Source organism: Eurosta solidaginis, chromosome 2 (genome assembly GCF_040869045.1).
Source record: "Eurosta solidaginis isolate ZX-2024a chromosome 2, ASM4086904v1, whole genome shotgun sequence".
Classification (NCBI taxonomy): domain Eukaryota; kingdom Metazoa; phylum Arthropoda; class Insecta; order Diptera; family Tephritidae; genus Eurosta; species Eurosta solidaginis.
Window position 1 is genome coordinate 128696754 of NC_090320.1, and position 23117 is coordinate 128719870.

General features: G+C 47.5%; 1 protein-coding gene across 1 annotated transcript in view; it reads left to right on the forward strand.

The window, feature by feature from the left end:
• Positions 1-940: 940 nt before the first annotated feature.
• The window catches only part of Amacr (Alpha-methylacyl-CoA racemase), a 127712-nt gene continuing 105535 nt past the window's right edge, over positions 941-23117 (forward strand). The window contains exon 1 of the mRNA XM_067766211.1: positions 941-1207. Coding sequence (XP_067622312.1) covers positions 1100-1207 — 108 coding nt within the window. The 5' untranslated portion in view covers positions 941-1099. The remainder of the gene's footprint in view (positions 1208-23117) is intronic.

Here is a 23117-nt window from a genome sequence, read left to right on the forward strand (position 1 = left end):
CATGTTTATACACGAACATATTGTAAGCCGATCATTGCTCGCTTTTAACGATTGTAATCACTACATGATGTTTATTGGACTGTGGGTACTCCATGGATTACTCTGATGTAATGCGGAGCTGGAGTATATGGTCCAGTCCTAGGACATCGTAATGTTAATTGGACCATATTTTTTGTATGAATTGTGGTTAATTTTGGAGCATTCGGTTGGTCCATAGCGAGTACTCCATACATGCATGCATGGAGTACTCGCGATTTTTGCAGGGAACCATACTATAGCCAACCAATTGGTTTTTCGTTTCTCGCCATATCCATGTTGTTGTTATAGCAATGATTCACCCCACCTAATAGCCGCGAACGATCACAAATTGTCATCAATATCCTCTAACGGGAGTCCAAGGAAACTTGCCGTTTCAACAGGGGTGGGCATATCCATAACCTAAAAATATTTGAATTAGTGAATTTAATAACTTTTTGTATTATTATTATTATTTTTTTATTATTATTACTATTATTATATGGAAAAGAGGTGATAAATCACCAAATTACAATAGAAGGAGCACAAGTAACACCTAACTTCGGCTCTCCTTAAGACTACTTAGTGTTGATACAATTTACTTAAATCCATTTGTACATATAATCCCCTATTATGAGACAAATTAGATCTTCGACTGAACGAAAGAGCTGATCGAACAAATTTTCATTCGGTATTATGACACTCAATCGATCAAGACTAGTGTCCTGTTTTATCTGGTTATGGTTATATGTCACCATTAATTGGCCCTTAAATGCTGTCACAGGCAGTCAGTCACATATAGAGTTGTGCTTTTTCTTTCATTTCAGAGATTCGGTTCTTTCGTTCTTTTTCTGATGAACGAACAAGTTGTTTTTTTGTTCATCTATTCCTTTTCTTGAAACAAATTTGTTTGAACTATAGTTCACTTGTTCAGTTGAGAGACCCGGTCAATTGAACAAGTTCAGAACGAAACGATCCAACTATAGTCACATTTTACCTTGAATGCTGTCGCAGCATTGTACCGCGATATTTCAGTAGCTTTAACGAAGTCCCAGGTACACGGATATTTGCCAACTCTATTAGAATGCCGCTTAAAGATATATTGGTTATGGAGTTCGTGGGGCTGGCGCCAGGACCATTTTGTGGGAAAATACTTGCTGATTTCGGTGCGTTCGTTTTGAGAGTTGACAAGGTACTCTTAAGCGTAAAAAGTTAATCACATGGTAGTAATTTCGACTAACTAATAGGCATCGGAATTCGTGGGGTGTGGTCAAATTGTCAATATTTTGGGTAATTCTATACGAAAACATCACTTAATACAGATTATTATTCTCGAAGTCAATGCGCGTCTTTTGACTCCTATCGATATTTTTGGACGCATATTAGCAGTGTCCTGCTGTATAGAATTACCCAAAAATTAGGTAATAGCCTAGTTGAGGGTTCGACTGCTAATACGCTATCAAAAGACGCGTATTAATCTCGAGAACAATAATCCGAAGGCGGAAAAGAAATTTTATCTCTGTCCGGAGATATTTGCAATTGAAGTTGGCTATTTTCATGTGGTTGTTGTTGTGTTTGTACCCACAAAAAAAAATTGTGCATCACCGTGGCGGTAGCCACGGTTATACCACACCCGGACTGTCGTATAGAATTACCCAAAAATTATCAAAAGTGGTATCAAAACCACATGAGAATTTTAACCAATTTTTTGTTATTACAGAAGTAAAAATTTAAATTTTCGCTTTCGGATTCTAAAAATGCAGGTCGATACGCGTCTTTTGATACCACCTTTGATAATTTTTGATAAAATTCTATTGGTGCACCGTCTTGTAAAACGTTACCGTCCAAAAATATAAAGAGGGATATTTTGTAGTAGCAATGCTTCGCTCCTTCAAATAGGTGCGACTTAGGTAATAGTCTAGTTGAGGGGTCGACTGATAATACGCTACCAAATATATAATATAATAATATATCGAGAGGGTCTCAAACGACGCGTCTTGACATCAGTATTAATAATCCGAAGGCGGAAAATAAAAATATGAACTCTTTCAAAAGATATTAACGAAAAACCGAAAAAGGCCCGCGGGTACCTCCGAAACAGGGGATGGGATCCATAGTATTTTTGCGCAGAACACCTTTCTGAGTTGGCGGCCTGCTGCCGCGCTTATAAAAAATAACCCTGGGCTACGCCATGCCAAGTCCGGGTGTGTGATATAACCGTGGCTACCGCCACGGTGATGCACAATTTTTTGGTGGGTACTAACACAACAACAACCACATGAAAATCGCCAACTTCTTTTCCGCCTTCGGATTATTGTTCTCGAGATTAATACGCGTCTTTTGATACGTCACTCGAAAAACTTGGCCCAACTTTAGGGTGGGTACCGTATACTGCACTACTACCGTTTATCCTGTTACAGCATCCAGATTGAAGTTGAGCTAGAGTAACGCGCGTTTCCCTTGGGAGAGTGAGTTACTCTTCTGCTTTTGTTGTTGTAGCAGTGCTTCGCCCCACCTAACAGACGCGACCGATCACAAACTGTCATCAATATCCTCTAACGGGAGTCCAAGGAAACTTGCTGTTTCAACAGGGGTGGACCATAGGGAAAGGGGTGTTAGAGGCGTTGGTTCCACATTACAATTAAAGAGATGGTTGGTGTCATGTGGGGACACATTGCAAGCGGGGCATACATTTTATATGTCGGGGTTGATTCTGGATAGGTAAGAGTTTAACCTGTTACAGTATCCAGAACGAAGTTGAGCCAGAGTGAGACGAGTTTCCCTGGGGAGTATGCGTTCCTCTTCCTCAAGTTTTGGATACTTTACTTTGAGTCCTGGATTCACCGGGCAATTCCCGGCATAAAGGTCCGACGCCTGTTTGTGGAGTTCACCAAGGACCTGCTTGTGTTTTTTCACTTCATACGGCTGGGTTCTCAGGTGCCGTATTAGGCTTTTAAGCATCGGCATGGCTATGCCGTCTGGGCCCACTGCTTTGGATGGTTTAGCGCGACCAATGGCGTCCTCAACCTCTTTAGCGGTGATGGTGATGGGTGACGCGCTGAATTTATGTTTATGTGCGTGTCTGTTGGCCCTCCGTCTATGTTGTTGTTGTTGTTGTTGTAGCGATTAGGTTACTCCCCGAAGGCTTTGGGGAGTGTTATCGATGTGATGGTCCTTTGTCGGATACAGATCCGATACGCTCCGGTAACACAGCACCATTAAGGTGCTGGCCCGACCATCTCTGGAACGATTTATATGGCCACATTGAACCTTCAGGCCATCCCTCCCTCCCCACCCCCAAGTTTCATGAGGAGCTTGGGGTCGCCAGAGCCTCGTCTGTTAGTGAAACGGGATTCGCCGCTCGAAGGTGAGGTTGACAGTTGGGTTGGAGAAGCTATATATTGCGCTACACAACCCCTTGAATCCCTCCGTCTATCTTTGTCGACCGTAGAATGCATTATATATTGTCGGCAGAAAGCGCTCGCGCATTTTTTCGTATCCGACAGCACTTTGTCGCCAAAGGCGATGGAAACTTTGTCTTTGTGCTTAGTAGGATTCGATAGGGACTTTACGGTGGACCAAAGTTTACCCACACAGGTAGAGAGGTTACAAACTCTTAGGTGCTCCTCCCATTTCGCCCGCTTGTGTTCATCCACAAGGAATCTGATGCGTTGGTTTATATCCCTTATTTGGGGGTCGCCTGGATCAAGCTGCCTTATAAGGTCACGTTCTCTCGCTAAGTTTGCGGCCTCCGCCGGGAAGTGGGGCCGGATTTCGGGAATTCTCCCGGCGGGGATGAAACGTGCCGAGGCGGATTCAATGACCTTGCGGAAGGCACGCTCCCCTTGGCGGGCATCAGTCGGGATAGGGAGGGCAGCAAAGAGGTTGTCTGTAAAAGATTTATATTCTTCCCACTTTTCTTTTTTAAAGTTTATGAAAGTGCGTTTTTCGGTGACGATGAAGATAGGTGGTACGCTCGAGCGAAACAAGTATAGGCAGGTGGTCGGATGCCAATGATACCATCGGCTGCCAGTTGACGCAGTTTACGAGTTCTGCGCTCACGATTGAGATATCTGGCGAACTGTGACAGCTTCCTACCATACGTGTGGGTGCGTCTCCGTTTATTGTGCAGAACGTCGTTTCTTCTATTTGATCCGCCAACATCTCACCCCTACTGTCCGCCCGCAAATTTGAATGCCATAGATCATGATGGGCATTGAAATCGCCTAAAATAATGCGATTGTTGCCAGTGAGTAAGGCTCTGATATTAGGGCGGTATCCACTGAGGCAACAGGTGGCAGGGGGGATGTAGATGTTGAAGATTTCTAGGTTTGCATCGCCTGACCGGACAGATAGGCCTTGACGTTCTAAGACATTGTCCCTGCGGTCGATGCCAGGATCAAATATGTGATATTGCACAGAGTGGTGTATTATAAACGCGAGGCCGCCTCCATTTCCGCTCTCGCGATCTTTTTTGTGGACATTATACCCAGAGCAGGTCTGCAACGCTTCCCAAGGAAGTCGGTTCTATGTACCGGAGCGACTCGGGATTTTTCCCGACCAAGGACTGTCATTTCAGTGTGACCCCATCTAATTTGTTTCGACCCTCCTACAAATTGTCATCCTCCCAGCAGCTCCTTGCAGCAGGACTGCTCCATATTCTCTTACTCCGGGAAGGCATCGAATCCAATTCGGGTCCGTCTCCTGACCCCGGTCCTGAGAAATGGTTTTGCTGCATCTGCCGGAAAAGAATATTTTTAGGACGGTCTTACTCTGTTCAGTGTGTCTCGTGCAAGGGATGGTTGCATCGGACAGGTTGTTCTGGGCTTGATCCCAAAACCCGTCGTCCACGTAACTTTTATAAATCTTTTGTGGCTCCTTGCTGTTCACGCCCAAGGGCGTCCCGTAGTCTACGCCTAAGCGCCCCCCACTACCTTCCAGCAGCCCCGCTGCTCAGCAAGCCACAACCAGTACCCGCTGCTGCTCGCGCCCCACGGTGCCAACAACTCAAACAGCTGATACCACTCATAACTACTACCTTCGTAGTAGGGTTGGTAGCAATGCTGAGCATCAGCCCCTGCCCCCGTCTTCTCTCCCCTCTTTTCCGGCAGCAATCGTGCAGGTCAGGGAAACAGGCTCTTAGTCCCTACCTCCGATTGCACCGTCTGCCAGCACAGAATAGATAGGTTTGCGACATCCGCCCAATGCAGCTCCTGCCTTGGGTGGTGCCACTTTCCTAGATGTTCTGGTCTCCGCGACGGCAACCCCACGACGGGTTTCATCGCGCCATGTTGTCAGGTCGCCAACCCAAATCATCCGGGTACCCCAATGCTTGCCCAAGGACGCCCAGTCCCAGGGCCACAACAGCAATTGCGTCCTGGCCTTCCACAACCCAGGCGTAGTCACCCGCCACTTACCCCCAGAGTGGCGACGTCTCCCCTTATGCACTTCATAATTCTGCAGTTAAACTGTAATGGACTAACTGGGAAGATTACGGAGATAGTCGATTTCATGAAGCGGCACAACATCCGCATTGCTGCGATTTCAAGAGACTAAACTCACACCAAGATCTGCATTGCAGACCTGCTCTGGGTATAATGTCCACAGGAAAGACCGCTAGAGCGGAAATGGAGGCGGTCTCGCGTTTATCATACACCACTCTGTGCAATATTATATATTTGATCCTGGCATCGACCGCAGGGACAATGTCTTAGAACGTCAAGGGCTATCTGTCCGGTCAGGCGATGCAAACCTAGAAATCATCAACATCTACATCCCTCCTGCCACCTGTTGCCCCAGTGGATGCCGCCCTAATATCAGGGCCTTACTCACTAGCAACAATCGCATTATCTTAGGCGATTTCAATGCCCATCATGATCTATGGCACTCAAACTTGCGGGCGGACAGTAGGGGTGAGATGTTGGCGGATCAAATAGAAGAAACGACGTTCTGCACAATAAACGGAGACGCCCCCACACGTATGGTAGGAAGCTGTCACAGCTCGCCAGATATCTCAATCGTGAGCGCAGAACTCGTAAACTGCGTCAACTGGCAGCCGATGGTAACATTGGCATCCGACCACCTGCCCATACTTATTTCGGTTGAGCGTACCGCCGACTTCATCGTCACTGAAAAACGCACTTTCACAAACTTCAAAAAAGGAAAGTGGGAAGAATATAAATCCTTTACAGACAGCCGCTTTGCTGCCCTCCCTATCCCGACTGATGCCCGCCAAGGGGAACGTGCCTTCCGTAAGGTCATTAAATCCGCCTCGGCACATTTCATTCCCGCCGGGAGAATTCCCGAAATCCGGCCCCACTTCCCGGCGGAGGCCGCAAACTTTGCGAGAGAACGTGACCTTATAAGACAGCTTGATCCAGGCGACCCCCAAATAAGGGATATAAACAAACGCATCAGATTGCTTGTGGATGAACACAAGCGGGCGAAATAGGAGGAGCACCTAAGAGGTTGTAACCTCTCTACCGGTGTGGGTAAACTTTGGTCCACCGTAAAGTCCCTATCGAATCCGACTAAGCACAAAGACAAAGTTTCCATCGCCTTTGGCGACAAAGTGCTGTCGGACGCGAAAAAATGCGCGAGCGCTTTCTGCCGACAATATATAATGCATCCTACGGTCGACGAAGATAGACGGAGAGCCAATAGACACGCACATAAACACAAATTCAGCGCGTCACCAATCACCATCACCGCTAAAGAGGTTAAGGACGCCATTGGTCGTGCTAAACCATCCAAAGCAGTGGGCCCAGACGGCATAGCCATGCCGATGCTTAAAAGCCTAGGGAAAGAGGGTTTCAAATATTTAGCGCATGTCTTCAATCTGTCTCCACCTTTGTCATACCTGAGAAATGGAAAATGGCCAAGGTGGTCCCGCTACTAAAGCCTGGGAAACCAGCTAACAGGTGAGTCGCATCGTCCGATATATCTCCTATCGCCAGTGGCAAAGACGCTTGAAGCCATTTTGCTCCCTTATTTCCAAGCAAATTTGCAGCTAGCCCCTCATCAGCATGGCTTCAGAAAACTCCATAGCACTACCACCGCGCTCAATGCCATTACCACCCAGATAAATTGCGGTTTAAATCAATACCCCCACCATAGAACAGTACTCGTAGCGCTAGACCTATCAAAAGCTTTTGATACAGTCAACCATGGACCGCAAATTATCTGGGTGGTCGGCAGGCATCGGTGCAATTTAGAAACGAAACATCAAAACCAAGAAGAATTAAACAAGGGGTGCTACAGGGTGGTGTCCTGTCCCTACTTTTGTTTAATTTTTGCATATCTAAGCTAACTTGACCACCGGAAGGAGTCACAATCGTTTCCTACGCCGATGACTGCACAATAATGGCCACAGGCACAGGCCCACAGATCGATGGGCTATGCAATAGAATAAACGGCTACCTCCCTGATCTCTCCAGTTTTTTCGCCTCACGAAACCTGGCATTATCACCGACTAAATCTTCCGTGACCTTATTTACAACATGGACGTTCCAAATGTCGACCATTTTGAACATCCACGTCGATGGCACTACTCTGCCGACTGTCCTACACCCCAAAATCTTGGGTGTGACGTTTGATCAGGATCTACATTTTGGTGAGCACGCAGCCGCAATTGTTCCGAGAATTCAGAGCCGTAACAAAATCCTCAAATCCCTCGCTGACAGTACTTGGGGAAAAGATAAAGAAACGCTCATTACTACATACAAAGCAATTAGCCAGCCGATTACGTGCTACGCGTCACCCATATGGTCGCCAAGCCTAAAAATTACCCACTGGAAGAAGCTACAGGCCTGCCAAAATACTTCCCTCAGAATCGCCACAGGATGTCTTCTTATCCCCCATCAGGGAGAGAAATGAGATACTAACCAAACAGTTCCTGTTGAATACCCAGAATCCTCGGCATCCCAACAGACATCTGATTGATGAGCCAAGTCATTTGCTCCCCTACTTCAAAGCAAATTTGCAGCTAGCCTGCCATCAGCATGGCTTCAGAAAATTGCGGTTTAAATCCAGATAAATTGCGGTTTAAATCAAAACTCCCACCATAGAACAGTAGTCGTAGTGCTAGACCTATCAAAAGCTTTTGATACGGTCAACCATGGCACGTTACTGCAAGACCTGGAAGGGTCTACCCTTCCCCCATGCCTTAAAAGGTGGACCGCAAATTATCTGGGTGGTCGGCAGGCATCGGTGCAATTTAGAAATGAAACATCAAAACCAAGAAGAATTAAACAGCAGGTGCCACATGGTGGTGTCCTATCCCCAGTTTTGTTTAATTTCTACATATCTAAGCTACCTTCGCCACCAGAAGGAGTTACTATCGTTTCCTACGCCGATGACTGCACAATAATGGCCACAGGCCCAGGGATCGATGAGCTTTGCAGTATAATAAACGGCTACCTCCCTGATCTCTCCATTTTTTTCGCGTCGCGAAACCTGGCATTATCACCGACTAAATCCTCCGCGACCTTATTTACAACATCCACGTACCAAATTTCGACCATTTTGAACATCCACGTCGATGGCACTACGCTACCGACAGTCCTACACCCGAAATCTGGTGTGACGTTTGATCAGGATCTACATTTTGGTAAGCATGAAGCCGCAATTGTACCGAAAATCCAGAGCCGTAATAAAATCCTCAAATCTCTTGCTGACAGTAATTGGGGAAAAGACAAAGAAACGCTCATTACCACTTACAAAGCAATTGGCCAGCCGACTACATCCTACGCGTCCCCTATATGGTCGCCAAGCCTAAAAATAGCCCACTGGAATAAGCTACAGGCCTGCCAAAATACTGCGCTCAGAACCGCCACAGGATGTCTTCTTATCCCCCATCAGGGAGAGAAATGAGATACTAACCAAACAGTTCCTGTCGGCATCCCAACAGACATCTGATTGATGAGCCAACACCGCCTAGGGACTTAAGGAGTCATATCCGTAAGCATTTTGAGGAAATGCAGCACCTGAGAACTCAGCCGTATGAAGCAAATAGCTTTACCGCGGCAGTCCCCGAGTGCCTCACGCCCTTTTTTTTTTAATTGTTTCCCTTGTGCGGTATTTTTTCAGTGTGACAACCTTGAGTTTATATTTTTTTCTTCTTTTTGTTCTTTGGTTTAGGTAATTGTTATGGTATCGCATTTTCTGTGGAAGCAGTAAGGAAGGCGGTCGGCATGATGTGGTGGTGCACAGTGGCTAGTCATTGTCGGCTGGGGCGGGTCCTTGCCAACCTTACTGTTCCTGTGCCATAGACAGAAAAAAGGTTCCTATCATTCTAATTCTAAACAAAACGACATCCGGTCGAACCGGGTGCCACGGACAGACCGTTAAATTCGATTCAAAATTCAAAAAAAAACTAAACGCAAAAAAAATCACCGAACCGGAAACGACCGGTTACCAAACTCTGAAAATCAAAAGAACCAAAAAAAAAGCTGAAAAATTAAAACAAAAGAAGAAAAGGGCCGAATATAACTTGGGGGCGCCGCGGGTGTTGTTTCGACGCCCGGTGCTTATACCCACCCTCAAAATCCATGGCCACCGACGCACCTATATTTCGGTGGCCCCTTACCTGATTCCCTAAGTTCCCTCTAAATAAATGGCTACGCCAGCATTCCCATTTTAAATACTTATTTATTTATAATTCATTTCTATTAATGTATGTATGCAACAAAAAAATAAGATAATAGAATAGCTATTTACACTATGAAAATGTAGGTAAGAGTGTGTAGTGTATAAAGTGAGAGAAAAAAAATGATCCAACAGTTCACCCTTTATTGGGCCGAAATCGAAACGAAATCTAACATGAATACTTAAGTCTGGCTAAGATTGTTCTGTTGGGGGTTATTTTCTTTTCTCTTACTTTTGCTCGTAATATTTCAAATTATACAATTATTTATGTCTCCCCTTTTTTTTTTTTTTGATAATCGTTATAAACGCTATGTGTGAGAAAAATATGTAATTAAACGTACTTATGTATTGTAAATATACTACCTACAAAGTAAGAATTTGGTTGAATTTTTTTTCTTTTTCATTCACATTCACAAAACACATTTTAAGACTATAAAGTTTGGATACAAATTTCGATATTTGGGGCTCTCTTACAAAATTTTTAATTTTGAGTGTAACAAAATATCAATTTGGTATAATGCGCATAGTATAATGGTACTAATATGTAATATGTACTAAGAAAAGTGGTTACAAAAGCAATAAGGATGACATTGCGATAGCAATATGTATTACGTGCACGTATATTACTTTCGCCTTGTTGTTCGAAAGATATTGCCCGCAATAGGGATTCATATGTATATATATATATATATATGTATATATATATTGCATTTGTATGATATGAGAAAAAAAAATTGAAATCCTTTTGCCAATTTGTGCATAATCGACGAATGGCTGCTGTCGCAAAAAAAATGTTTCATTAAATTTATGGTTGAGCTCCAAAAATGGAACGCTAAACCTTTCCAAATGATACAGACCGCTTTTCTTATGACTAAAAACTTATCGAGCTAACTTCAATCATTTTGAAGCAAGGAAAAACATCATTAAAATGAAAAAAAAAAGGAAATGTATGCTCCTTGTTGTATAGCTAACAATTTCGAGTATTCAATAATACAATTTGACAAAAAAATCGACTCTAGTTCAACCGGACTGTATAAAACCCTCTAAGTACCACTTAGAAGTTCCTTTAACTACCCTGTAAAAACGCTCTCGTCATTCTACGTCATTTGACTAGCTATTTTACAGTCATAGGTTATATTTCTAGTCACATTTGCATGGGCGTGGGTAAGTTTTATGACCAACAATTTTTTGTAGGGTAATTATTTTGAAGTTCATACATGGCTGGTACTTACATGGCCGCCAGAGTACGTACCGTGGGCCTCTGTCGGCGTGGTTACTGGTGATGTTGATTTTGCTGGTGAAGTTGACGCTGTCGTTGGTTGTGGTGCGCGGTCTCGGGCACGCTGTGTTGGTATTGTTGGGCTCTGGTCCGAGGTGATCGAGTGAACCTGGTGGCAATAAAACTTCGTGTTGACTTTTACGACCTGTTTACTTGGGGCTAATTTTGGCGTTCGTTGTATTACGCTGCAGCGTACTGCTGGCCCTGGAGGCGGAGGTGTTGGTTTAAGGGTCTTCTAGCAATTCGCTTGTGCCTGTACTACTATGAAATTGGTATGTGAATTCGGACTTGTCGATGCTGTCGTATCAGCAAGATTCGTTAAATGTTTCTTAACAGTTGTAACGAAGCTTTTCCCGTCCCGGCGCTTCTTCAATAAGTGCTGGGGGTATACTCGCCGTGTCCAAGGTTCGCTTACAATATATTTGTAAATTTGTGACACCGTGCAAATCGTTTTCATATAAATTCACTTTATTTCTCTAATTCTATATATGTATGTACACTATAATTAAAATGAAAAATTTTACGTAATCAAAAGAAGAAGTATTTGTTGTTTTCGTTTCACTGTATGCTTGCTCTATACTGCGTGGTGGGCCAACGGTACTGTTGTTGTTGTGTCCCGTTATGACGCCTCGATGATCGTTGCTTGTGTGTGTGTAAATGTGTTTTGTGACGCCCTGCGTCGTTGTGCGTGTCCCTTTAGGACGCCCAGCTGGTCGTTGCCTGCGTGCGTGTAAAATGTGTTTCGGTGACGCCTTGCGTTGGTGTGTATGTACGCAACCCTAGTGTGGTTGACGTCGTGTATTTGCGTGACTCTGCTGTGGTCACCGTAGTATGTGTGCGTAGTGCTGTTGTGGCCAGCGTGGTGCGGTGACCAACGTAATGTGCTTGCGTAGCGCTGTTGTGGCCCTCGTCGTATGTTGGCGCGTGCGGTCAGCGTAGTGGGTTGGCGCAATGCTGTGGCCAACGTCGTATGTTTGCGTAGTGATGTGGTCCACGTAATATGTTAGCGTGGTGCGGTCGCGGTCAGCGTAGTGGCTGGCGTAATGCTGTGGCCGACGTAGTGTGTGTGCGATTGTGGCCGGGGTAGTGGATTGGCGTAATGCTATGGCCAACGTAGTATGTTTGCGATTCAGACCAGCGTGGTAGTTTGGCTGGCGAATGTCACCTGCTCGCGGGGCGCGTCACTGTGGTGGTGCCGTTGCTCACGAGGTCTCAAGTGGTGTTTGGTGGTATAACTGACACATTCACCACTTGAGGCCACGACTCACTCCCTTGAAGCGACCTGTCCGCATGGTAGAACCGACAACTTCAAGGGACGCTCCACAAGTAGCTCTGGTCACGACCACAGCTCCGTGCTTCGGCACGAGGGTAACTCTGGTACAGTTGGCGTAGTAGGTTTGCGTAACTTTGCTGTGTCAACGCAGTATATTATCGGGGCGCTGTCGTGGTCAGCGTAGTAGATCGGCGCAGTACTGAAGCCAACGTAGTGTATTAGCTATGGTGCTGTTGCGGCCAGCGTAGTAGATTGGCGCAATGGTATGGCCAGCGTATATATTAGCTATGATGCTGTTGCGGCTAGCGTTGTATGTTTGCGTAGTATTGCTGCGGCGAACGTATATGCTTGCGTAGCGCTGTTTGTGGCGCTGTTACTGTCGGCGCAGGCGGGCGGACGCTGCCTGTTCGCGGGTGCGCGTTACTGTGGTAATGCCGTTGCTGGCGAAGTCTCAAGCGGTGTTTGGTGGTATAACCGACACATTCACCACTTGAGGCCACGACTTAATCCTGTGAAACGACCTGTCCGCATGGTAGAACCGACAACTTCAAGGGACGCTCCACAGGTAGCTCTGGTCACGGCCACAGTTCCGTGCTAACTAACTTCTGTCCTGCTGTGTTGCTCCTTTTATTGCTTTGTTTGGTATTGCTGGCTCAAATGGTTGCGTTGCCATGGTTGCTGTTCGATGTTGCGAACGCTCGTTGCGTTGCTGAGATTTGTTAGTTTGTTGTGTTGGCATTAAAGTGTTGTGTTTGCCCGTTGTGTTGCTGAGACTTGTTGGTTGGTCTGCTGCTATAGCCTTTTGTGACTGGCTGTTGTGTCAATGCTGTATTGAACTTGTTGGTTGGTCTGTTGCTATAGCCTTTTGTGACTGGCTGTTGTGTTAGTGTTGAATCGAATATGATGTATGCTGTATTGAACTTGTTGGTTGGTCTGTTGCTATAGCCTTTTGTGACTGGCTGTTGTGTTAGTGCTGTATCGAATATGATGTGGGGTCGTTTTGTGTGGGCCAAATTAATGGTGTTCTATTTGGTCCTCGGTGCTTAGTTGTGGAGCTGCGTGAGAGTGGTATGTGGTGGTAGTGTTTTGTATGGTTTCCTTGGGCTTTCGGCCGTCTCGTAGGAACCGTGCCAGCATTTCTGTGCGCTTCTTGCTCGCCATTTCCTCCGTCAACGGCTGTTTACACAGTCCGGGCATTCCTTCTCCGCTCCCTGTGTATCGTAAAACCCTCTCCATATTCTCGGCTACGTAGACGCCACAGTCGTTGTTGTTGAGTTGTTGGGGCACCTCGAGTATTAGTTCCTGCGCTTTAAAACCGTCGTGTTCGTACCGCTGTATGTATTCCCACCCGAGGAAATCTGCCCAAACCTGGGTTGCGTGGGGACTCTGGCCCTGTGCATTGAGTCTGCTACCCATATATATCGTTCCTGCCAGCAGAGATGCTGACCAAACAGTTCCTGTTGAATACCCAGAAACCTGGGCATCCCAACAGACATCTGATTGATGAACCAGCACCGCCTAGGGGCTTAAGCAGTCATCTCCGTAAGCATTTTGAGGAAATACGGCACCTGAGAACCCAGCCGTATGAAGTGAAAAAACACAAGCAGGTCCTTGGTGAACTCCATAAACAGGCGTCGGACCTTTATGCCGGGAATTGCCCGGTGAATCCAGTACTTAACGAAAATTATCCAAAACTTGCGGAAGAGGAACGCATACTCCCCAGGGAAACGCGTGTCACTCTTGCTCAACTTCGTTCTGGATACTGTAACAGGTTAAACTCTTACCTATCCAGAATCAACCCCGACATACAAAATGTATGCCCCGCTTGTAATGTGTCCCAACATGACACCAACCATCTCTTCAATTGTAATGTGGAACCAACGCCTCTAACACTCCTTTACTTATGGTCCACCCCTGTTGAAACGGCAAGTTTCCTTGGACTCCCGTTAGAGGATATTGATGACAATTTGTGATCGGTCGCGGCTATTAGGTGGGGCGAGCACTGCTACAACAACAACAACAACAACATCACGGAGATAGTCGACTTCATGAAGCGGCACAACATCCGCATTGCTGCGATTCAAGAGACTAAACTCACAGCAAGATCTGCATTGCAGACCTTTTCTGGGTATCGCGAGAGCGGAAACGGAGGCGGCCTCGCGTTTATCATACACCACACTGTGCTATATCATGTATTTGATCCCGACATCGACCGCAGGGACAGTGTCTTACAACGTCAAGGATTATCTGTCCGGTCGGGCGATGCAAACCTAGAAATCACCAACATCTACATCCCTCCTGCCACCTGTTGCCCCAGTGGATACCGCCCTAATATCAGCGCCGTACTCACTGGAAACAATCGCATTATCTTAGGCGATTTCAATGCCCATCACGATCTATTACATTCAAACTTGCGCGTGGACAGTAGGGGTGAGATGTTGGCGGATCGAATAGAAGAAACGACGTTCTGCACAATAAACGGAGGCGCTCCCACACGTATGGTAGGAAGCTGTCACAGTTTGCCGGATATTTCAATCGTGAGCGCAGAGCTCGTAAACTGCGTCAACTGGCAGCCGATGGTAACATTGGCATCCGACCACTTGGCTATACTTATTTCGCTCGAGCGTTCCGCCGACTTTATCGTCACAGAAAAACGCACTTTCATTAACTTTAAAACAGGAAAGTGAGACGAATACAAATCCTTTACAGACAACCGCTTTGCTGCCCTCCCTATTCCAACTGATGCCCGCCAAGGAGAGCGTGCTTTACGCAAGGTCATTGAATCCGCCTCGGCTCGTTTCATTCCCGCAGGTAGAATTCCCGAAATTCGGCCCACTTCCCGGCAGAGACCGCAAGTTTAGCGAGAGAACGTGACCTAATAATACAGCTCGATCCCGGCGACCCCCAAATAATTGATATAAACCAACGCATCAGATTGCTTGTGGATGGACACAAGCGGGCGAAATGCGAGGAGCAACTAAGCGGTTGTAACCTCTCTGCCGGTATAGGTAAACTTTCGTCCACCGTAAAGTCCCTATCGAATCCGTCTAGGCACAATGAAAAAGTTTCCATCGCCTTTGACGATAAAGTGCTGTCGGATGCGAAAAAATGCGCGAGCGCTTTCTGCCGACAATATATAATGCATTCTACGGTCGACAAAGATAGATGGAGGGCCAACAGACACGCACATAAACATAAGTTCAGCGCGTCATCAATTACCATCACCGCCAAAGAGGTTGAAGATGCCATCGGTCATGCTAAACCATTCAAAGCAGTGGGCCCAGACGGCATAACCATGCCGATGCTTAAAAGCCTAGGGAAAGAGGGTTTCAAATATTTAGCACATGTCTTCAACCTGTCTCTTTCCACCTTTGTCATACCCGAAAAATGGAAAATGGTCGAGGTGGTCCCGCTACTAAAGCCAGGGAAACCAGCTAACATAGGGGAGTCATATCGCCCGATATCTCTCCTATCGCCAGTAGCCAAGACGCTTTAAGTCATTTTGCTCCCCTACTTCAAAGCAAATTTGCAGCTAGCCTGCCATCAGCATGGCTTCAGAAAATTGCGGTTTAAATCCAGATAAATTGCGGTTTAAATCAAAACTCCCACCATAGAACAGTACTCGTAGTGCTAGACCTATCAAAAGCTTTTGATACGGTCAACCATGGCACGTTACTGCAAGACCTGGAAGGGTCTACCCTTCCCCCATGCCTTAAAAGGTGGACCGCAAATTATCTGGGTGGTCGGCAGGCATCGGTGCAATTTAGAAATGAAACATCAAAACCAAGAAGAATTAAACAGCGGGTGCCACATGGTGGTGTCCTATCCCCAGTTTTGTTTAATTTCTACATATCTAAGCTACCTTCGCCACCAGAAGGAGTTACTATCGTTTCCTACGCCGATGACTGCACAATAATGGCCACAGGCCCAGGCCCAGGGATCGATGAGCTTTGCAGTATAATAAACGGCTACCTCCCTGATCTCTCCATTTTTTCGCGTCGCGAAACCTGGCATTATCACCGACTAAATCCTCCGCGACCTTATTTACAACATCCACGTCCCAAATTTCGACCATTTTGAACATCCACGTCGATGGCTCTACGCTACCGACAGTCCTACACCCCGAAATCTGGTGTGACGTTTGATCAGGATCTACATTTTGGTAAGCATGAAGCCGCAATTGTACCGAAAATCCAGAGCCGTAATAAAATCCTCAAATCTCTTTCTGGCAGTACTTGGGGAAAAGACAAAGAAACGCTCATTACCACTTACAAAGCAATTGGCCAGCCGACTACATCCTACGCGTCCCCTATATGGTCGCCAAGCCTAAAAATAGCCCACTGGAATAAGCTACAGGCCTGCCAAAATACTGCGCTCAGAACCGCCACAGGATGTCTTCTTATCCCCCATCAGGGAGAAAAATGAGATACTAACCAAACAGTTCCTGTTGAATACCCAGAATCCTCGGCATCCCAACAGACATCTGATTGATGAGCCAACACCGCCTAGGGACTTAAGGAGTCATATCCGTAAGCATTTTGAGGAAATGCAGCACCTGAGAACTCAGCCGTATGAAGCAAATAGCTTTACCGCGGCAGTCCCCGAGTGCCTCACGCCCTTTTTTTTTTTTAATTGTTTCCCTTGTGCGGTATTTTTTCAGTGTGACATACTTGAGCTTATATTTTTTTTCTTCTTTTTGTTCTTTGGTTTAGGTAATTGTTATGGTATCGCATTTTCTGTGGAAGCAGTAAGGAAGGCGGTCGGCATGATGTGGTGGTGCACAGTGGCTAGTCATTGTCGGCTGGGGCGGGTCCTTGCCAACCTTACTGTTCCTGCGCCATAGACAGAAAAAAAAGTTCCTATCATGCCTTTAAAAAAAACTAGATAGATAGATAGATAATTAATTGAGGATCGCACTGCGACCATTGGTCTATTGTGCCCTCAACTGCTTCACAGCACCTCATCCAAGCCGACTTCTCTGATGAACCCTAGCAGTTCACCTGGCTTGAGGGATTTGATGTGAGAGTGCTCTGGCCATGGTGAGCCCAAAAACTTAGCCCTACGTCTTGAGATTGCGTCACATTCCAGCAGTATATGTTCCGCCGTCTCCGCTGATCGATCACAAAATCGGCATGTGTTGTTCGATAGGATGCCCAGCTTCTGCATGTGGCTGTTCAGTCTGCAGTGCCCTGTAAGAATAGCTGTTAGGATCCTCAGGTTATCTTTCGACAGACCCATTAATGCTCTATATCGAGTTGTGTTGTAGCCCCCCCAGCAGTAACTTAGATTGCCTCAAGCCTGGCATATTGCGCCAGTGTTCTTCCCTCTTATCCCTTTCTTCTAATAGTAGATGCCCTCTGATTTCCTGCAGGCCTACTGGCAGGAACGGCTCAGGACCAATAGGTCGTGTCATTGCTGCCTCCTTTGCCAGGCTGTCCGCTTGCTCATTGCCATCCACTCCCCGGTGGCCAGGAACCCAGGCCAACAACAGTTTGTTGTGTGCTCCTAGTCGATTTAGCTTTTCAACGCACTCAAAGACTAGTGCTGATTTTATTTCAGACGCCGAAATCGCCTTGAGGGCGGCCTGACTGTCACTGAGTATGGCAATTGTTTCGTTGGAGTATTCGCGCTGAAGGGTCAGGTCAGCACACTGGCTTATAGCGAACACTTCCGCTTGAAAAATGCTCGGGTGTGCTCCCAGAGGCGTTGATATCTTGGCTCTGGGTCCAATGACTCCAGATCCAATCCCCTCTGGCGTCTTCGAGCCATCTGTGTACCATACTATTTTATTTAGCTGATGAATGTACACAATTCTGCTTTCCTCCCACGTACCCTTGTCTCCCAATTCTACTTTGTACCTTCTCTCATAGACTATATGCCTGAGGATATCATCCCTCGGGAGTTGAGAGATTGGGATCTTCTCTCTCAATTCCTCCATGTTCCGGGACGATATAACTTTACCTATGCCCGAGCCCTCCTTAGCAATATTCAGGAGGGTTCTCTTGGCTGACTGCTCTATTGATATATGCAGCGGGGTCAGATCAAGGATAGCCTCCAGCGCTGCTGTAGGGCATGTGCGCATAGCTCCCGTGATGCATACACATGCCAGTCGCTGAAGTTTTGACAGCGCTTGCCTCGTCGTCGCCCGAGTTGTTTTCGATGCCCAGGCTATCGAACCGTATGTTATCATAGGTTTTACTATCATGGTATACATCCATCTTAGCACATGCGGGCTACAGCCCCATGATTTGCCTGCTAGACGTTTGCATATCATGATGGACCTCGTGGCCTTAGCTCTCATGGAGTCGAAGTGCTGTTTCCATAGGAGCTTGGTGTCAAAAGTGACCCCCAAGTATTTCACCGCGGTTCCCTGTTCTAGTGCCACGCCATTTATTGTAATTGCTCTCAGGGCCGGTAGGGCCCTTCTTCTGGTGAAAGGGATGATGGTCGTTTTAGATGGGTTGATGTTCAGCCCCACACTGGCACACCATCCCTTCGTAATATTCAGTGCTCTCTGTATTATGTCACAGAGCGTACTCTCGTACTTACCCCTTGCAATTATGACGATGTCGTCAGCGTATCCCTGGCATCTTATGCCACTGTCAGATAGCTTTTGCAGGAGTTCGTCCACTACTAGGCTCCACAGAAGGGGTGATAGAACACCTCCTTGAGGGCACTCCCTCGTGGTATTAACCTTAACTGCGCTGTTGCCTACATGGACTTCAGCGATTCTTGTGCGGAGTAGATTGTCAATCCATCTCTGGATAGGCATCTGAATTCCTCTTCTCTGCAGTGCTATATTTACGCTTTCATGAGATGTGTTGTCAAAGGCACCCTCAATGTCAAGGAAAGCGCAAATCACTGTTTCCTCTGTTTCGAATGCCCTCTGTATTTCAGATGTTAATTGGTACAGAGCTGTGTCCGTGGACCTACCCGCTCTGTACGCATGCTGGCTATGATGTAAGGGCCAGCTCTTGAGGGCGTTCGACCTGATTTCTTGGTCCAATATCTTTTCCATTGCCTTCAAGACAAAGGAAGTTAGACTTATTGGTCTGAAGGACTTTGCCTGCGAATAGTCCTTTTTTTCCTACTTTTGGTATGAAAACCACTTTTGCTCTTCTTCACATCATGGGTATGTATCCCAGTGCCAGACTATCTCTCATGATCCTGGCCAGATGTGGGATGATCTGTGTCCCTTGCTGCATTAGCACCGGGTAGATGCCATCCACCCCCGGAGATTTGTATTTCTCAAAGGATTCCACTGCCCATCTGACTCTGGCCTCACTGAAGAGGGAGTTGGCCAGTTGCCAGTCTGATGGGGTTGGTTTCACTCTGGGGAACACAGGTTCCGGTACTTGCGGAGAGGCACCCGGAAAATGCGTGTGTAGCAGGGCCCTCGCTCGCTCCTCCACCGTTCCGGTATAGGTACCGTCTGGAAGCCTAATCGCTAAGTTAATCTCCCTCTGCTCTTTGGCTAGGGCCTTGTGGAGCATTGCCGCTGCAGGTGTGCTAGAAATTCCCTCGCAGAAATTTCTGAAACTTTCCCTTTTAGCTTTCCTTATCTCTTTATTGTACTTTGTTAGATTCTGAGTGTATTCCTCCCAGTTGCCGGTTCTTCTTGCCCCGTTAAAGAGTTTCCTCCTGACTTTCTTCCTTAGTAGTGTCAGGTCATGCGACCACCAGGGGGTTGCCTTCTTACCCTTAACTAAGGAGACTCGGCAACTGGAGTTGTAGGCATCTATCATTATCTGATTTGCCCTATCTACCCTGCCCTCTAACTCAGTACAGTTAGTGCTTCTGCTCTTATTTCTGAGACTATCCGCGTTAGCCTCTATGATACTTTTATAGCTGCCCCAGTCTGTTTTCCTGGGATTTCTTTTAGGGCTGTATTGCCCCGATACAGCACCCAGCTCAAACCTTATGATCCTATGATCCGATAGGGAGGGTTCTTCTGAGACTCCATTTCGAGATCATATTCTCAGTTAGGTTGTTGCCAAGTGTTATATCTAGGACCTCTGCCCTGACTCTCGTGACAAACGTCGGTTTGCTCCCGACGTTATATATATTCAAATCGTTGCTGACTATATATTCTAGTAAACACTCACCCCTTTGGTTGGTATCATTGCTGCCCCACTCCGTGTTGTGGGAGTTAGCATCGCTTCCTATGACCAACGGAAGTTTCGCTCTTCTGCAGTGTTCCACTAGCTTCTGCACGTTAACTGGAGGGACTGTGCTGTCGTCCCCCGGGAAGTAGGCTGCGGCCAGCACAATGCTGGTGTTGTCTCCATTCACCTTTGCCTCGATCTGCACCGCCACCAGATCCCGGCTTAAAAATTCTGTAATGCAAAAATAGTTAATGTTTGACTTAAGCATTACACATGCTCTTGGTCTCTGCTGTGAGAGATCCCAAATAACTTTGTTATTACTTACATTAAGGCCCCTCACCTGTCCCTTGTAAGCCCAAGGTTCTTGTATGAGGGCGATGCCCAGATCATCCGAGGCGAACCTCCTCACCAGTACAGCCGAGGCTGCAATGGCGTGATGGAGGTTGATCTGGGCTATTTTTATGCTTGTGCCGGTCATTTTGGCCCGGCCGGCCTCATCGGATCATCTTCATCCGATAATCCGCTCTCGCTTTCGTCCCGCCTATTCAGCTCCAGCTCCTGGAGGTCGAGGCCCTCGATGAGCTCTTGTGTGGTGGGGATTTCCTTTTCATCCCCAGGCTGCACGGTTTTGTCCTTGCTTGCTGCGGTGGGAGGGTTTGTGGTCTCGCGAGCTCTGATGGTATCGGTGCTCGCGTCCGTCATGTTTTCGTCCGACAGCTCGCCTCTGTCGGTGCCCTCTGCCTCCGCCTTGTCTTCCGGCTGCACACTATTCCCTGGTTGCCTCTGCCTCCAGGGTCTCACTAGGACCAGGCCGTACCTATAGTGCAGCTTAAGCCCGTTCCTGCGTATGATTTGATACGATTCCTCGTCTATGCCTACGTCGAGACGTAGGCCTGTTTCCTCTGCGCTACAATTTATGACGCGCCATCTCTGCGTCCTGAGGCCCTCATTTTGGTTGGCGAGGAGCCGTAACGCAAACTCTTTTGGGCGTTCCGCACTTCTGGGGAGGAACATAGTCACATTATGCGTTGGCGGTATTTCCTCCCCGCGTCTCGTGCATAATTGTGGCCCTGTCCACCCCTCAAGCGTCGGTATTACTTCAACGAGCCATTTAACTGTTTTTTCGTCCTCGCAGTCCACGAGGAGCAGCCCTGCTCGGAAATATACCCCGCAAAAAACTAGGGCATGCCCATATCCCCTGAACACTCCGTTCATTATGAGCTCTTGGAGATTCGTCAGGTCTTCTTGACTTAGGGCCTCCGCCGGGTAGTTACTGGGCAGAACAGCTATTTGGATACCCCTAAGGGCTTCCGAATAGCTCTGCTGCCTTGGTGCCATCCCAGCAGGTACCCCAGTCGCCCTGGCTTGAATCTCCCTGCCCGTGGGTGCAGTGTTCCTGGGAGCGTGGGCCCGTTGCCTTTTTGAGCTCGGAGTTTCCTCCGGCGTAATTTGCCCGATCCTGCGCTTTTCAGCGGGAGCGGGCGCATGCTGGTCAGCTGCCGCTGGCTGTGCTCTCCTTCCTTCTTTGCTTCCACGTTGAGCGTTGGCTTTCCTCTGCCCGTGGTCTAGCTCATGCCTGCGCTCATCTGCCCTGGCTCTTGCCTCCCTGGGCGACAGGCCTTCCTCTAGATACCGGAGGTATCTTTTTACCCCAGCCCCACTTAGTCCAAAGCGTCTCTTGTCATCCAGCGCTCCTGGACTGCCCCGTGGTGGAAGTGCAGGTTGTCTGCCTCTGTTGTGCCTTCTGTTAGGCCGCTTCCACTCCTCCGGGTTCCGCTCTGTATTTTTCCCTTCGTGGGACCTTTCATAGGTGCCCTGTGAGCTGCTATTGGAGTCATGCTCCGACGGTGAACGCCTAGACTTACTCGTCCCTCTAGAGGGACTGCTAGGGTGGTGGTTTTCGTGCTTGGATGCACCGTCGTAGCCTCTCTTTGTCAGCTTTTCTCGCTCTCTTGCAGATAACTCTGTTGTTTTCTCTTTCGGCCCGCGCTGCGCAATGGAGGTACTGGGCCCTCCATGAATCGCGGGTTTGTTTCCTGCCGCCGCCTTCTGCTCACCTTGTTTGACCTGCCCGCGCTGCTCACCGGTGGATAGGGGTCCACTGGGGATCGCGGGTTTTTCTGCTTCCTGGTTGGAGTGCTTTTCGGGCCCGCGCTGCTCTCCTTGGGTTTTGGTGCTGCCCTTGGGGTTCGCGGTTTTTAGAGCCGGTTCCCTGTATACTCCAGTGCTAGTGGAGGGAGATTCGTCCCTCTGATGCTCTAAGAAGAGCATTGCCTCCTCTCTCGTGAGGCTTTCCAGGAATTGCCTGGAGTACGTGCGTGGCCTGCTGCTTCTCTGCCCGCTGCTCTTCCTGGAGCCCGTTTTTTTTTGTTGTGATTTTTTGTTATTGTTGTTGTTGGTTTTTTTGTTGTTGTTGTCCATCATCTTGTTCTTACGACAACTTGCTTGACATGGCAAGCGTTGTTGTCTCTGCTTTAGTTTGGGGAACTGGGTTGGTCCGCCGCGGCAGAGCCCCTTGACGCGGTAAGGCCATGGTTACTCCCCAAGGTGGCCCGGTGTTGGGGAGGCGCCGTTATAATACAGCCGGTGTTGTGGACCTCCTGGCTGCAAACCAGTCCAATGGGCACGGTGACGCATGACACCCTGGATTAGGAGGTGACAGTTCCTGGTTACCGATCGCATTCGACCACATCTATCAGGTGAGCGCGGTTGACCCGCTCCCATCTGACCAATTAGTATCGAATGCGATCGGCGTAAGCCCCTGCACCGTTACAAGGTGACTGTCTTCGCAGGGGTAAAA